Source organism: Cherax quadricarinatus, chromosome 68 (genome assembly GCF_038502225.1).
Source record: "Cherax quadricarinatus isolate ZL_2023a chromosome 68, ASM3850222v1, whole genome shotgun sequence".
Lineage (NCBI taxonomy): Eukaryota > Metazoa > Arthropoda > Malacostraca > Decapoda > Parastacidae > Cherax > Cherax quadricarinatus.
Window position 1 is genome coordinate 4,082,444 of NC_091359.1, and position 15,829 is coordinate 4,098,272.

General features: G+C 36.1%; 1 protein-coding gene across 2 annotated transcripts in view; it reads right to left on the reverse strand.

Annotated features, from left to right (window-relative positions):
- Positions 1-275: 275 nt before the first annotated feature.
- Positions 276-15,829, reverse strand: part of CysRS (cysteine--tRNA ligase, cytoplasmic) — a 30,701-nt gene continuing 15,147 nt past the window's right edge. The window contains exons 2-14 of one of the 2 annotated variants that reach the window (XM_070099610.1): positions 14,306-14,498; positions 13,767-13,910; positions 12,833-12,956; positions 11,913-12,128; positions 10,867-11,028; positions 9,827-10,058; positions 7,560-7,636; positions 7,207-7,373; positions 6,508-6,654; positions 6,048-6,156; positions 5,442-5,540; positions 5,144-5,327; positions 276-772 (exon numbers count right to left, since the gene is read on the reverse strand). In XM_070099610.1, the coding sequence (XP_069955711.1) occupies positions 456-772; positions 5,144-5,327; positions 5,442-5,540; positions 6,048-6,156; positions 6,508-6,654; positions 7,207-7,373; positions 7,560-7,636; positions 9,827-10,058; positions 10,867-11,028; positions 11,913-12,128; positions 12,833-12,956; positions 13,767-13,910; positions 14,306-14,481 (2,154 nt within the window). In that variant the 5' untranslated portion in view covers positions 14,482-14,498 and the 3' untranslated portion in view covers positions 276-455. Of the gene's footprint in view, positions 773-5,143; positions 5,328-5,441; positions 5,541-6,047; positions 6,157-6,507; positions 6,655-7,206; positions 7,374-7,559; positions 7,637-9,826; positions 10,059-10,866; positions 11,029-11,912; positions 12,129-12,832; positions 12,957-13,766; positions 13,911-14,305; positions 14,499-15,829 lie in introns of those variants that run through there. The other variant, XM_070099611.1, reaches the window with a different exon arrangement.

Below are 15,829 nucleotides of genomic sequence, written 5' to 3' on the forward strand. Positions count from 1 at the left end.
GCCCTTCCCACCCCGAGGATTCAAGTCCAGCTAACTGGTTATATTCATGAATGATATTAAATCCACATACTGTAATTTGTATACTACATCCAAAAATGGACATACATATACATGTACCTGTATATGCATTAACAAATATAGTTACAGTATAACAAGATCAAAAACTCAGGCTGGTATCTGACTTTAACCTGATGCATTCTTTAAATAACCATTCATGTATATCACACATGAACGATTTTCTGTGGAAAAAGGGAAACATTACAAATAAAGTCAAATCTGATATTTCACTTTTAATTGAGTTACAAGATATTGCCTTATAAAAAGTTTATTTACTAAATAAATGCAGTAAACAAGACCCTGGCAAAGCAATACAAAATTTTCAAGTTTTGCAATAAATTATCACTCAAGATCTTCGAAGTCCATCACCATCTATCACCTAGCGCAGGGATACCACACTAGGACTGCTGAAGGGCTTGCCACTTATCAAATTTCTTTTTTTGTGCCTCCATTTGCTTGGTCAACTTTTTCATCTGGCTTTTTGAAATTTCCTTTCCATCCTTATCATGTGAGGGAATGCCATTACTGTCCCACTGTGAGTACTCAGGTGTACGGAACATATCCTTAGGATCTTTTGGTGTCTCGGCAGGTGCCTTTGCTGCTTGCTCAGATTTCTTCACGGCTTTTTCTTGTTTCCTTGCCTCCTCCTGATCTTTCTTGGCCTGTATTTCCTGCATCAGTTCTGCTGCATCCACCAACTTTATGCAAGGTGATTCTGGAACAATATTTTACTGCTAAGAATAACTCCTGTCATGTTAAAACAACATAATAATGTAACCTTACCAACACAGCCATGATACATACCAAATAAATAAAAATTTTCTTATCTAAATAAACATTTATTTAATGTATAACTCAAATGTAATGAATACTTATCAGTGCTGAATAATAACCCACACGGAGACAGAAACACAGGAGATTAATTGTTCTAAATATTTTGATCACCCTGCCTCGGTGGGAGACGGCCGACTTGTTGAAAAAAAAAAAAAAAAAAAAATTTTGATCCCCTTCTGGGATCCTCTTCAGAAGGATCCCCTTCTGCTGAAGAGGATCCCAGAAGGGTGTTGAAATATACATATCAATTAATCACTTCTACTTACACTTAGGTCACACTACACATACATGGACACGTTTATTTATACACACTCATCTGAGTTTTCTTTGATTTTATCTTAATAGTTCTTGGTCTTATTACTTTTCCTTTTATATCCATGGGGAAGTGGAATAAGAATCTTTCCTCCGTAAGCCATGCGTGTTGTAAAAGTCAACTAAAATGCCGGGAACAATGGGCTAGTAACCCCTTTTCCTGTAAAGATTACTAAAAAGAATAAGAAGAAGAAAATTGTCAAAGTGGGAAGTCTGAATGTGCGTGGATGTTGTGCAAATGATAAGAAAGAGATGATTGTGGATGTTATGAATGAGAAGAAACTGGATGTTCTGGCTTTAAGTGAAACAAAGCTGAAGGGGGTGGGAGAGTTTCAATGGAGAGGAATAAATGGGATTAGGTCAGGGGTTTCAAATAGAGTTAGAGCTAAAGAAGGAGTAGCAATAATGTTGAAGGATAAGCTATGGCAGGAAAAGAGGGACTACAAATGTATAAATTCAAGGATTATGTGGAGTAAAATAAAGATTGGATGTGAAAAGTGGGTTATAGTAAGCGTGTATGCACCTGGAGAAGAGAGAAGTGTAGAGGAGAGAGAGAGATTCTGGGAAATGTTGAGTGAATGCGTGGGGAGTTTTGAATCAAGTGTGAGAGTAATGGTGGTTGGGGATTTCAATGCTAAAGTGGGTAAAAATGTTATGGAGGGAGTAGTAGGTAATTTTGGGGTGCCAGGGGTAAATGTAAATGGGGAGCCTTTAATTGAGCTATGTGTAGAAAGAAATTTGGTAATAAGTAATACATATTTTATGAAAAAGAGGATAAATAAATATACAAGGTATGATGTAGCACGTAATGAAAGTAGTTTGTTAGATTATGTATTGGTGGATAAAAGGTTGATGGGTAGGCTCCAGGATGTACATGTTTATAGAGGGGCAACTGATATATCGGATCATTATTTAGTTGTAGCTACAGTTAGAGTAAGAGGTAAATGGGAAAAGAGGAAGGTGGCAACAACAAGTAAGAGGGAGGTGAAAGTGTATAAACTAAGGGAGGAGGAAGTTAGGGCGAGATATAAGCGACTATTGGCAGAAAGGTGGGCTAGTGCAAAGATGAGTAGTGGGGGGGTTGAAGAGGGTTGGAATAGTTTTAAAAATGCAGTATTAGAATGTGGGGCAGAAGTTTGTGGTTATAGGAGGGTGGGGGCAGGAGGAAAGAGGAGTGATTGGTGGAATGATGAAGTAAAGGGTGTGATAAAAGAGAAAAAGGTAGCTTACGAGAGATTTTTACAAAGCAGAAGTGTTATAAGAAGAGCAGAGTATATGGAGAGTAAAAGAAAGGTGAAGAGAGTGGTGAGAGAGTGCAAAAGGAGAGCAGATGAAAGAGTGGGAGAGGCACTGTCAAGAAATTTTAATGAAAATAAGAAAAAAATTTTGGAGTGAGTTAAACAAGTTAAGAAAGCCTAGGGAAAGTATGGATTTGTCAGTTAAAAACAGAGTAGGGGAGTTAGTAGATGGGGAGAGGGAGGTATTAGGTAGATGGCGAGAATATTTCGAGGAACTTTTAAATGTTAAGGAAGAAAGGGAGGCGGTAATTTCATGCACTGGCCAGGGAGGTATACCATCTTTTAGGAGTGAAGAAGAGCAGACTGTAAGTGTGGTGGAGGTACGTGAGGCATTACGTAGAATGAAAGGGGGTAAAGCAGCTGGAACTGATGGGATCATGACAGAAATGTTAAAAGCAGGGGGGAATATAGTGTTGGAGTGGTTGGTACTTTTGTTTAATAAATGTATGAAAGAGGGGAAGGTACCTAGGGATTGGCGGAGAGCATGTATAGTCCCTTTATATAAAGGGAAAGGGGACAAAAGAGATTGTAAAAATTATAGAGGAATAAGTTTACTGAGTATACCAGGAAAAGTATACGGTAGGGTTATAATTGAAAGAATTAGAGGTAAGACAGAATGTAGAATTGCGGACGAACAAGGAGGTTTCAGAGTGGGTAGGGGATGTGTAGATCAAGTGTTTACATTGAAGCATATATGTGAACAGTATTTAGATAAAGGTAGGGAAGTTTTTATTGCATTTATGGATTTAGAAAAGGCATATGATAGAGTGGATAGAGGAGCAATGTGGCAGATGTTGCAAGTATATGGAATAGGTGGTAAGTTACTAAATGCTGTAAAGAGCTTTTATGAGGATAGTGAGGCTCAGGTTAGGGTGTGTAGAAAAGAGGGAGAATACTTCCCGGTAAAAGTAGGTCTTAGACAGGGATGTGTAATGTCACCATGGTTGTTTAATATATTTATAGATGGGGTTGTAAAAGAAGTAAATGCTAGGGTGTTCGGGAGAGGGGTGGGATTAAATTATGGGGAATCAAATTCAAAATGGGAATTGACACAGTTACTTTTTGCTGATGATACTGTGCTTATGGGAGATTCTAAAGAAAAATTGCAAAGGTTAGTGGATGAGTTTGAGAATGTGTGTAAAGGTAGAAAGTTGAAAGTGAACATAGAAAAGAGTAAGGTGATGAGGGTATCAAATGATTTAGATAAAGAAAAATTGGATATCAAATTGGGGAGGAGGAGTATGGAAGAAGTGAATGTTTTCAGATACTTGGGAGTTGACGTGTCGGCGGATGGATTTATGAAGGATGAGGTTAATCATAGAATTGATGAGGGAAAAAAGGTGAGTGGTGCGTTGAGGTATATGTGGAGTCAAAAAACGTTATCTATGGAGGCAAAGAAGGGAATGTATGAAAGTATAGTAGTACCAACACTCTTATATGGATGTGAAGCTTGGGTGGTAAATGCAGCAGCGAGGAGACGGTTGGAGGCAGTGGAGATGTCCTGTCTAAGGGCAATGTGTGGTGTAAATATTATGCAGAAAATTCGGAGTGTGGAAATTAGGAGAAGGTGTGGAGTTAATAAAAGCATTAGTCAGAGGGCAGAAGAGGGGTTGTTGAGGTGGTTTGGTCATTTAGAGAGAATGGATCAAAGTAGAATGACATGGAAAGCATATAAATCTATAGGGGAAGGAAAGAGGGGTAGGGGTCGTCCTCGAAAGGGTTGGAAAGAGGGGGTAAAGGAGGTTTTGTGGGTGAGGGGCTTGGACTTCCAGCAAGCGTGCACGAGCGTGTTAGATAGGAGTGAATGGAGACGAATGATACTTGGGACCTGACGATCTGTTGGAGTGTGAGCAGGGTAATATTTAGTGAAGGGATTCAGGGAAACCGGTTATTTTCATATAGTCGGACTTGAGTCCTGGAAATGGGAAGTACAATGCCTGCACTTTAAAGGAGGGGTTTGGGATATTGGCAGTTTGGAGGGATATGTTGTGTATCTCTATACGTATATGCTTCTAAACTGTTATATTCTGAGCACCTCTGCAAAAGCAGTGATAATGTGTGAGTGTGGTGAAAGTGTTGAATGATGATGAAAGTATTTTCTTTTTGGGGATTTTCTTTCTTTTTTGTGGGTCACCCTGCCTCGGTGGGAGACGACCGACTTGTTGAAAAAAAAAAAAAAAAAAAATTCAGGGAAACCGGTTATTTTCATATAGTCGGACTTGAGTCCTGGAAATGGGAAGTACAATGCCTGCACTTTAAAGGAGGGGTTTGGGATATTGGCAGTTTGGAGGGATATGTTGTGTATCTCTATACGTATATGCTTCTAAACTGTTATATTCTGAGCACCTCTGCAAAAGCAGTGATAATGTGTGAGTGTGGTGAAAGTGTTGAATGATGATGAAAGTATTTTCTTTTTGGGGATTTTCTTTCTTTTTTGGGTCACCCTGCCTCGGTGGGAGACGACCGACTTGTTGAAAAAAAAAAAAAAAAAAAAGTTTCTCTCTCCATGTGGGGTTATTATTGAGCATTTATTTTATGCAGCATAGTTTAAGATTGTTTTATACAGTCCTGTATACTGAAGTATATTTTGCTAATACATACAAGTCTCTTCAAAATTGAAATTAAGCATTCCCATTACTGACCCCCTTCTCTATCCTCCAATCTGATTCCAAGGGGTGGCAGGAAGTCATCTCTGATGTTGTCACACAGTCCTAGCAGCTGTCTCTGAAGCTCCTTAACATCCTTTTCCTTATCGCGAGCCCACTGTCGCAGCTGCTCTCGGATATTGGCAACCACTTCTGCTACAGCAATTAACTTTTCTGACCCCTGAAGCATTACATAAAAAAATATAATAATGAAACAACTTCAGGCTGTTACTGAGTATGGAAGTAAAAGAAAAATATACAAGAAACAAATAAATAGTAAAATCTATTATCTTACCTGGTCTCCAGAAGCACCTCTGTCCCCAACAGGAACACCAAAGATATTCATCAATTTTCCTACAAAGCTGTTGATGTTTATTAATAATTGAGAGTTTACCTGGGGAACAAAAATACCATTAGAAATAATGAATGACAGCAAAACTGATTTGCATCCAGCCTAACCAATATAGGTAGTACTAAAGATTAATTTCTTGTAGAAAAAATACATACAGCACATTTATTAGCTCAAAAATGGCCTACCTGTTATAGAATTTCAAATAATCAATGACATGAGAATCCACAATACTATTAAATTAAACAGTGATGTAGAGAATACTAGGATTTTGATCTGGTGACTTCCCAGACAGCAATGACAGTGTCGTGCATCTGCAATATATTCAAATTGGATTCCTAGTACTCTCTTCACAAATATTAACTGAAATGCAATGATGAGAGCTAACAAAAACTTCAACTCAAAAAGTACAGAATTATCTAAAATTGTAGCAAATTAAAAGGTACAGTATTATTCTCTACTTACCAGTACTGTATCAATGTAACTATCTGTTTACCAATATAATGGACACTGTTATGTAGTATATAATGGTATAACCTCTCCTTTGTTTACCTTAACACTGTTATTCATGTATTTATTGGCCTCTGTAATGACGTCTCGTATGTGATCCAAAGCCCTTCTTGTGTCAATGTTGTCGCAGAGAGCTTTGTGGACATTAACTCTGAGGAAACAAAATTCATGCACTGACATAACCAGTAATATATATCACAATTATAAATCTATGAGGCAAGCATGTCTCACAATCCCAATGAATGGAATAAACTTCTAACACTTGTACAGGTATATGTACTCATCTTGTACAATAATCACAATTTTTTTCAATCATGTATTTACCAACCAGTTTTGCTGCTGCCAACCAATATTAATACTGTATTATTGTTTTTAACTGTTACCATTAATGATAAATAACCTACAACTGTACATCAAACAACATATGATTACACCAAATTAGTGTCAAACACTATTGTGTTCAACACAAGACTTTAGCATAAGGTAATTTCAAATAACAAACCTGCAAGAGTTGTACAAGGACTGCAAAGACTCCTCTTGTGAAGTCCATACGGTGCTCGTGCAACCAGTGCGACGAATCAGATCTTGTATATTCAGGTTGAATTCATTTAACATTTTGTAATACTGTCGAGATCCCTCCATTGTGTTCCTGTAAGACAGATATTTTTTAATTCACTGGCCATTTCCTACCAAAGCAGGGTGATCACAAGGGAAAAAATCACATTCACTATTGCTCACTTCTTTATCAGGGAACAGACACTGTGGTTCAAACCCAGCAATGGAAGAACACCTCTGCTCTACATTTAGTACAAGTACCGAACTTCTCAGCCTCTAGTTCAGTTCTTACTAGCTGCTAGTGCTCCAACAAGACATGAACTCCCATCCATCTCTCTTACCCCTACCAAACTAACATTCTTAAGTTTTAAGTTCAAATTCCTCTCCTTCCTTTTTTTCACACCCTCATCCTAACCATTCCTCAAACACCAACTATTTACCTAAAAATATTATTATATTCAAGGAGGTGTACTAACACTGTATGAGTAATACAACACTTAAAGAATGGGAGGTAATTACATTTGATTCCAGGAAGAGAATACCAGTAATAATTCCAATTCCTTAAATCGACTGTTCTTCACTGGCATCAAAACAACCTTACCCTCAGACAGACATGACACCTGGAAATATAGACAAATCATCTTACGAGCTATAATCTAGGGTGTCCTTCCAGGAATGCAGGAGGAAAGCAATGCGAAGATGGGAAGCTGAACTTTCCTCAAGGGCCTTCTTGATGGTGATGAAGTTTTTAAGGCTCTTGCTCATCTTGCAACCATCGATGTGCAGGTGACCAGTGTGCAGGAAGTAACGCACCTACAAACAAGTGCATTACTTTCAAGATTTTAGCTTAATTTTGAATACTTTGACGAATTACACTATAATACAGTACTCAAAAATTTTAATATGGCTTATTTGCACTCCTAAAAAAAATACTTATTGCAATATACAAATAGCACAATTAAATATGAAAAACACCCAGCCACCAAATCCTGCACTCACCCAATGGTCGTTGTTGAAATAAGCTTCAGACTGAGCCAACTCATTGTCATGGTGAGGAAATTTAAGATCAACACCACCTAAAGAATATAAACATAGCCACACAGGTCAATATCTTTAATAATTTCCTAAGAGAATATGTAAGACAGAAAAAACAGAGTAAGGGCATGAGATGAACAAGATTTTGTTATCAGGGTTATTACTGGCCTGGCTCATTCACTGCAAATAAAGTACTGTAAACTGATCTTGCTTTACCACTGTGGTCACACAGTTTCCATTCCTAAATCTTTGCTGTAATTCAGCCTGGCCATAATCCTGTTGAGGGAGGGAGGAGGATAGGATCAATTACAAAGAGAACATAGAGCGGTGCACTTAGGAGTCTGTGGAGACAAAGAACTTTGTCCTTGGAGGCAAAGAGGGGAATGTATGAGAGTATAGTTTTACCAACGCTCTTGTATGGGTGTGAAGCATGGGTGATGAATGTTGCAGTGAGGAGAAGGCTGGAGGCAGTGGAGATGTCATGTCTGAGGGCAATGTGTGGTGTGAATATAATGCAGAGAATTCGTAGTTTGGAAGTTAGGAGGAGGTGCGGGATTACCAAAATTGTTGTCCAGAGGGCTGAGGAAGGGTTGTTGAGGTGGTTCGGACATGTAGAGAGAATGGAGCGAAACAGAGTGACTTCAAGAGTGTATCAGTCTGTAGTGGAAGGAAGGCGGGGAAAGGGTCGGCCTAGGTAAAGTTGGAGGGAGGGGGTAAAGGAGGTTTTGTGAGTGAGGGGGCTTGGACTTCCAGCGGGCATGCGTGAGCGTGTTTGATAGGAGTGAATGGAGACAAATGGTTTTTAATATTTGACGTGCTGTTGGAGTGTGAGCAAAGTAACATTTATGAAGGGATTCAGGGAAACCGGCAGGCCGGACTTGAGTCCTGGAGATGGGAAGTACAGTGCCTGCACTCTGAAGGAGGGGTGTTAAAGTTGCAGTTTAAAAACTGTAGTGTAAAGCACCCTTCTGGCAAGACAGTGATGGAGTGAATGATGGTGAAAGTTTTTCTTTTTTGGGCCACCCTGCCTTGGTGGGAATTGGCCAGTGTGCTAATAAAAATAATAATAATAGTATATATTTTTTCAATAAACCGGCCATGACCCACTGAGGCAGGGTGATCTTAAAAGAAAAACAAAAGTTTGTCTTTTTAAATTTAGTAATGTATACAGGAGAAGGGGTTACTAGCCCCCTGCTCCCAGAAAAGTAATATACTGCATAATTACAGGAGCAAGAATGAAAGAGAAATAAATGCTAATTAAAAGAATTAGAGAATAAAAAATAGGAGGAAAATATAACCAAAAATAAATAAATAAAGAAATACTGTACACAGAATATCATGGTACACTACTACTGGGCACAGAAATTCTTGGTATGTCAAGGTTAGCAAAGCACCTAACCATTTTCTTGAAATCTACTCACAGGTCTGTAATGGGTGATGGAAAGGAAAAGAAAGAGAGAGGAAAGGAGAAAAGAAAGGAAAGGAAGAAGAGGGATAGTGTGAAGAGAGAGCAAAGGGAGGGTTAGGCAAGTATTACACAGTAATTAAGCACATCCTATAATACTATTACCCAAGACAATGCTTAAATCATATACTGTACAAAACCTGTATCAAAGCAATTGAAGAGAATATGTATAGAGAATCTAGAATTCAGTGTCACTAAACAAACAAATTTTATTTCTTTGTGTAGTATACAAAATATAGTTTACATGTAATAAAATATGTATCGTTAAGCACAAAGGAAGCCACTAGCATGCATGTGCATTTATGGCAGAAAAATAGCACCTCCAGGTGAGCTGCTGCCTCTTCCATTGCCACTGCCACCTTTTCCTTTTAAGAAAGTTTATCCCAATAGCTTTCTATCCTAAAGCTCACATAAGTAAAAATTACCTATGACATCCATAAAATAAAAATAAATAAGCAATAAATTTAAGGATAAAGAAAAAAAACAGACCTGAGGTGAATATAAAAAAAATACTACTCTGGATGTAAAGGTAAATGATACTGACAAGGAATGCAAAAAAGATGCAAAATACAATCATTTTAAGACATGTTGAAGGGAAATATTTTGGTGTTGGAACTTTGGCCACTCCAAATGTACTAAACAAAGTGACCAAGCTTCTAGGACTGTAATACTTCCATTAAACATATTGCAGTTTTTCTCCAATACCACTGCTCACCAGTATGTATACCCAGAGAGTGCTCCAAAACACTGAAAGATCACTCCTCACCAGTGTGTATATCCAGAGATTCTCCCAAAACACCGGAGGCCATTGCAGAACATTCAATGTGCCAGCCAGGGCGACCCAATCCCCAAGGGGAGGGCCAAACTGGTTCACCAGGTTTGGAGGCTTTCCACAGTGCAAAGTCATTAGGGCTTCTCTTTTCCTGAGCGGTGTTCAGAGAGAGGGCTCCTTCACCTTCCTCCAGGGCTTCTTGATTCCCGTATGCTTCTGGCACCAACTGTCAGCCCAAAACCATTTTATTGTTTACAAGGAACTTAGCCATTACAAAGTGTTACACTGATAACTCTGACATTTAGTATCTACACAATAAGTATAGTTTATCCCTTTTCAATATATTTAAGTAGTAATATGTAATTACAAATACTTTATTAATAAATTAAGATGAAACATTAAGACATATAACAAGCTGTCAAAAAATTAAAAGAAAATATTCAATATAAAGAAATGGTAACATGGCCCACTCCTTTTAAAACACATATGGACAGCATGCCAATCTCTATTAATTCCTAAACTTGAATGGGGTAACAGGACTGCCCTCTTGAAGATGAGTAACAATGTTCAGTACATTACTGAACACTTGATACTGAACCATTAGTAGGTATTGTTTACTTATATTTTTTCTAAAATTTTTTTTTTTTCTCAACAAGTCAGTCGTCTCCCACCAAGGCAGGGTGACCCAAAAAAGAAAGAAAATCCCCAAAAAGAAAATGCTTTCATCATCATTCAACACTTCCACCACACTCACACATTATCACTGTTTTTGCAGAGGTGCCCAGAATACAACAGTTTAGAAGCATATACGTATAAAGATACACAACATATCCCTCCAAACTGCCAATATCCCAAACCCCTCCTTTAAAGTGCAAGCATTGTACTTCCCATTTCCAGGACTCAAGTCCGACTATATGAAAATAACCGGTTTCCCTGAATCCCTTCACTAAATATTACCCTGCTCACACTCCAACAGATCGTCAGGTCCCAAGTATCATTCGTCTCCATTCACACTTACACAGAATGAAACTTACTTTTGCATAATAATGGTTGCCTTTGCCTTCAAACTTCCCCACATCAAAGTATACAGAACCATTTGATTCATAGGCATAACCATTAGACATGATTTTTTTAATATACTCAACAATTTGGGGTACAAATTCAGAGACCCTTGTGACAACGTCAGCAGGAAGTACCTGAAAAATACAAAAACTATAGCACCTCACTCTTTTACTGCGCAAAAGTATGTATCATCAGCAGTACTTAACCCTTTTGGTGATTTATTGGAATTTGTTGGCTAGGGTAGGTCTACAATAAACATGAGCTATATATACATATTTACTTTTACTATTACAGTATAGCAAGTCTATTATTATTTTTTATTATCACACTGGCCGATTCCCACCAAGGCAGGGTGGCCCAAAAAAGAAAAACTTTCACCATCATTCACTCCATCACTGTCTTGCCAGAAGGGTGCTTTACACTACAGTTTTTAAACTGCAACATTAACACCCCTCCTTCAGAGTGCAAACAAGTCTAATGGGGGCAAATTGCCAGCTGTAAGTTTAACCCTTAAACGGTCCAAACAAATCGACGTTCAAATTCGTAGTGCTAAAAAAGTAGATCTACTTTTTTTAACATATTTTCAAATGTAACAAAAAAAAAGGTAGATAAAAGTTTTTTTACACGTTTTCAAATGTAAAACAAAAAAGAAGATCTACATTTTTTTACATACATGTACTTTCAAATGTTGAAAAAACGTATATATACGTTTGGACCATTTAAGGGTTAATGAGAATGTGATCCTTATTCTTCTAGCACATTAGCCATTTCCCACCAAAGCAAGGTGACCCAAAGGTAACAGGTTCTCTGTTACTTAATAGCTCTTTCTGCAAGTGAATATACATTACAACTCAAATAATTTTCTAAACTACATCATCTCCACCATCCTTTAGTGTAAGCATCATTAGGGTAACTTTAAAATTAATATGTATATGGTGACACTTATCAGATAATGAGACTGTTAACACTGATGAAATAAAAGGTAGATGACATTTTTATGTAAAAGATTAGAACCTACATTAAGAGCTTCCATGTCTTTGTTGAATTCATCTTCATAATGGCGTGGTAGTTCAGCAAATATAGAGTTATTGGTGATATCCATTCCTTTTTGTTTATCAAGCCACTCCCCCAGCACACTAGAAGCACTGGTTAAGAGCTCTTCCTGCTTGACTAAGGTTTCTGCTGCATTCTGTGAGATTGTCGCAGCTTTCAAAGCTTCAGCTGCAACCTTTACCTGGTGACATTTGTAAATATTATTTTCAGCACATTCAACTGAACAGTTTGGCTTACAATGTACATAACATTAGACATATGTGGGTTACTCTAATATACTATTGTCAGTGACTCACAAAAATCATAATATGATTGTAAACAACTTACAGAACAGATGGGGTTCAAAATTATGGCAAGCCAGTCCTAAAACCCATCAGGCCAGTGTGCTAACCACTGTACCACATTAGCCTAATAAGATTCATCTGTCTAGGTATATTTCTATACACACTAAAGAGGTTAGCATAGGCTCCATTGTGATCACAAATACAAGTTTAAAACAGTACTGACAAATCTCACACCCTGACTGTAGCAAAAGCTCTAGCTCAAGTCCTTTCAAAGCCATGTACTATATAGAAATATACCTAGTTAGATGAATCTTATTAGATCAGCATGGTACAGCAGCTAGATTGCTGGTCTGCCAGTTTTATGATTGGCTTCTCATAGGTTTGAATATCTGTTCTGTGAGTTAATACTGTTGTTAAGCTTTTTATAGTGATTGGAAATTTGGATTTCCAAATCTCTAACTATACAAGAGAGCTATACTCTGCAAAACAATGGGATAAACAGAAAATTTGCTTTTCCTTCTACTGTAGCAATTTTATTGACCTGTAATAAACACTAAATAATAACTAGAGAAAAATATAATGATATTCTTTAGCTATATACCTTCTGGACTTCATCAATGAGCATCTTACGTTTGTCTGGGTCAGTGGTTGTAACAATAATGGTATTGTGGTAGGCCATGGCAGCAGCAATATCATCATATACTTGCTCCTTTGTACCCTGGGACCTGACAATGAACTGCTGTTAGAGCTTTTATATAAAAAAATGTACACTTCTTACAGCTAGAATACATACCATTAATATGGAACAGGGTTTACAATTTTATTACAACTATGTATTGTTATCAGCATAAAACTTATACTCATATCATTTAAACTAAAGTATAAAATTTAATAAGATTAAATATCTAAATAGCAAATAGTTAACAATTATACATAACATGAATGTATCATGAACAAAAGAAAATCATTCTGCATTATTTTACTAGTCATTGGCAGCACTATGCCTTCTAGTACATTTATTACCATTGTGCCTTTCTAAAGTTCACTGCTGAACCAGGCCTTCTATATCAAATAAATTAAATATTTAAGGAAATGAACAATGCAATAAGCTTCATAAAAACTTAAACATAAATAAATGCAGTACTTGTTTATCTCAAAAGCATGTCCATGTAATCTTACACTCTTTGTAACTACTACAACTATTACAGCTGGTTGAAGTAACCATGTTCTTAGTGGTTTCCAGTTACATTATCTTTGCCTATTGTGTAAAGGATTCAACAATGTTGGTATGCTTAAGAAATAAGAAAATGTGAATATAATTACATTAAAAAATTAATACAGATCTCAGCAAAATTACATGAATGAGAAAAGTCCTGCAGTAGCTTGAAAACAGGAATAAGGCAAACTTCTTAGAAAGATACAAAATAAAAAGAAATAAAAAGTAAAATTTCAGATGGAGAATGCAGATTTGAAGAGCATGAAATATATAAATGTTGATCAATAATGATAATAAATCATTAGCAAATTCAACTTACTCACGATACTGTTTGACCAAATACTTGGTGCGGGCACGCTTGATGATCTTATCATCGATATCTGTGATGTTCATGACATAGTTAATATGATAGCCAAAGTAGTCTTGCATGACACGACGAAGAATATCAAAACTAACATAAGACCTGAGGGAAGAAAGAAATTTACAGTTATTTAAAATAAATACTTAATGAGCAACAGGCAAATTTCTAACTTCTGATGAAGTTAAAATACAAAATTTAAAAAAAAAAAATTTTTTTTGCTAAATACAGTATTAATTTACCTCTGAAAGCTCTTACTACACCTGCTTCATCTGAAATCACTAACTGAGAAGTACCAGGTTTCCTCAAGATTCTTGAGGAAACAAGGCAAATCCTTCCTGATGTGGGTCACAGTAACATGATGACCTGGCACCAGAGCTTTTGATCAAAAGACCAAGGCCTTCCACTCGCTTTTACTTGTCAAACCCTTTAAAATTAAAAATAATGTAATATCATTTGATATTAATCATACTGATAAGCAGGCTTGGTAAATACTGTACCTGGCATGCCCCATGTGAGACTCATCATACACAGTAGGTCCACAGCTATACCACGTCACAACATGATTTTGCGGCACAAAGAGCTCCTTTTTACGGGTTAGGGAATTATACAGGTAGAGTTTTGGGGTCTTAACTCCCTCAGGAGCAGACCATACAGGATCAGGGCGCTTCGGCATGACTTAAGCGAAGAAACCTGAAAACAAAATTTATACATGGTATAAATAAGAATAAATAAAGCACGAATGGAAGTGTACTGTATTTAAGCTCACTGAATTTGACATTTTCTGGATAGATGACATTATATGGAAGATAATGATAAATAAGTGCAAATTTTTCATGATGCTTTAAGTAACTTTTAACAACTTACAAATAATCACTTGCCAGAACATTAACTAACAAACAACAAACATTGGATGAGCCCTCTACAAAACTGTCATATAACTATTCAGAAGTCAAAAGCTTTCAATGTATATATATGCATCTTTATATAGTATATATATAGTATATATAGTATATATAGTATATATAGTATATAGTATATATAGTATATAGTATATATATATATATATATATATATATATATATATATATATATATATATATATATATATATATATATATATATATATATATATATATATATATATATATATATATATATATATATATATATATATATATATATATATATATATATATATATATATATATATATGTATATATACATACATATACATACATATATATATATATATATATATATATATATATATATATATATATATATATATATATATATATATATATATATATATATATATATATATATATACATGTATATATATATATATATATATATATATATATATATATATATATATATATATATATATATATACATGTATATATATATATATATATACATATATATATATATATATATATATATATATATATATATATATATATATATAGGATGGGGTCCACCTCTGGTGTAAATTGTGGGACCCATAGCCTCGGAGAAGTGGATAAAAAGGCTTCAAGGAAGAATATTTGGATTTCTTCCTGAAGCCATTTGAATATTCCACTTCCCCTACCACCCCATCTTTTGAACTATTTTTTTTTTTTTTTTTTTTTTTTTTACCAATAGGAATATTTTATTACATAATATGGCACAGAAGATTTAAGAGATACATTGTTGATATAAAGGTGGCATATACGGTACATGTTGTTACGTGTGTATCACCGATTATAAGGCGAAAATCTCATCCAGCTCCTCAGAGCTGGGGCGTGTGCCCAAAATGCAGCATGCATTACCCCTTTGAACAGCCGCACTGAGCCGCTGGAACAGAAAACTAGCTGCCCTGGGATCCCTAGTTACCCTGATGAGTCTTTTTCCCAACTCCTTAAGGAAATTAGATGCACTCTTTCCCCATGAGCCAAGGGTCTCTGAGCCTATGGGAACAAACATATAATGATGGGCAAGTTCTCCATATTTTCTAGACTTTTGGGACTCCCTAAAGC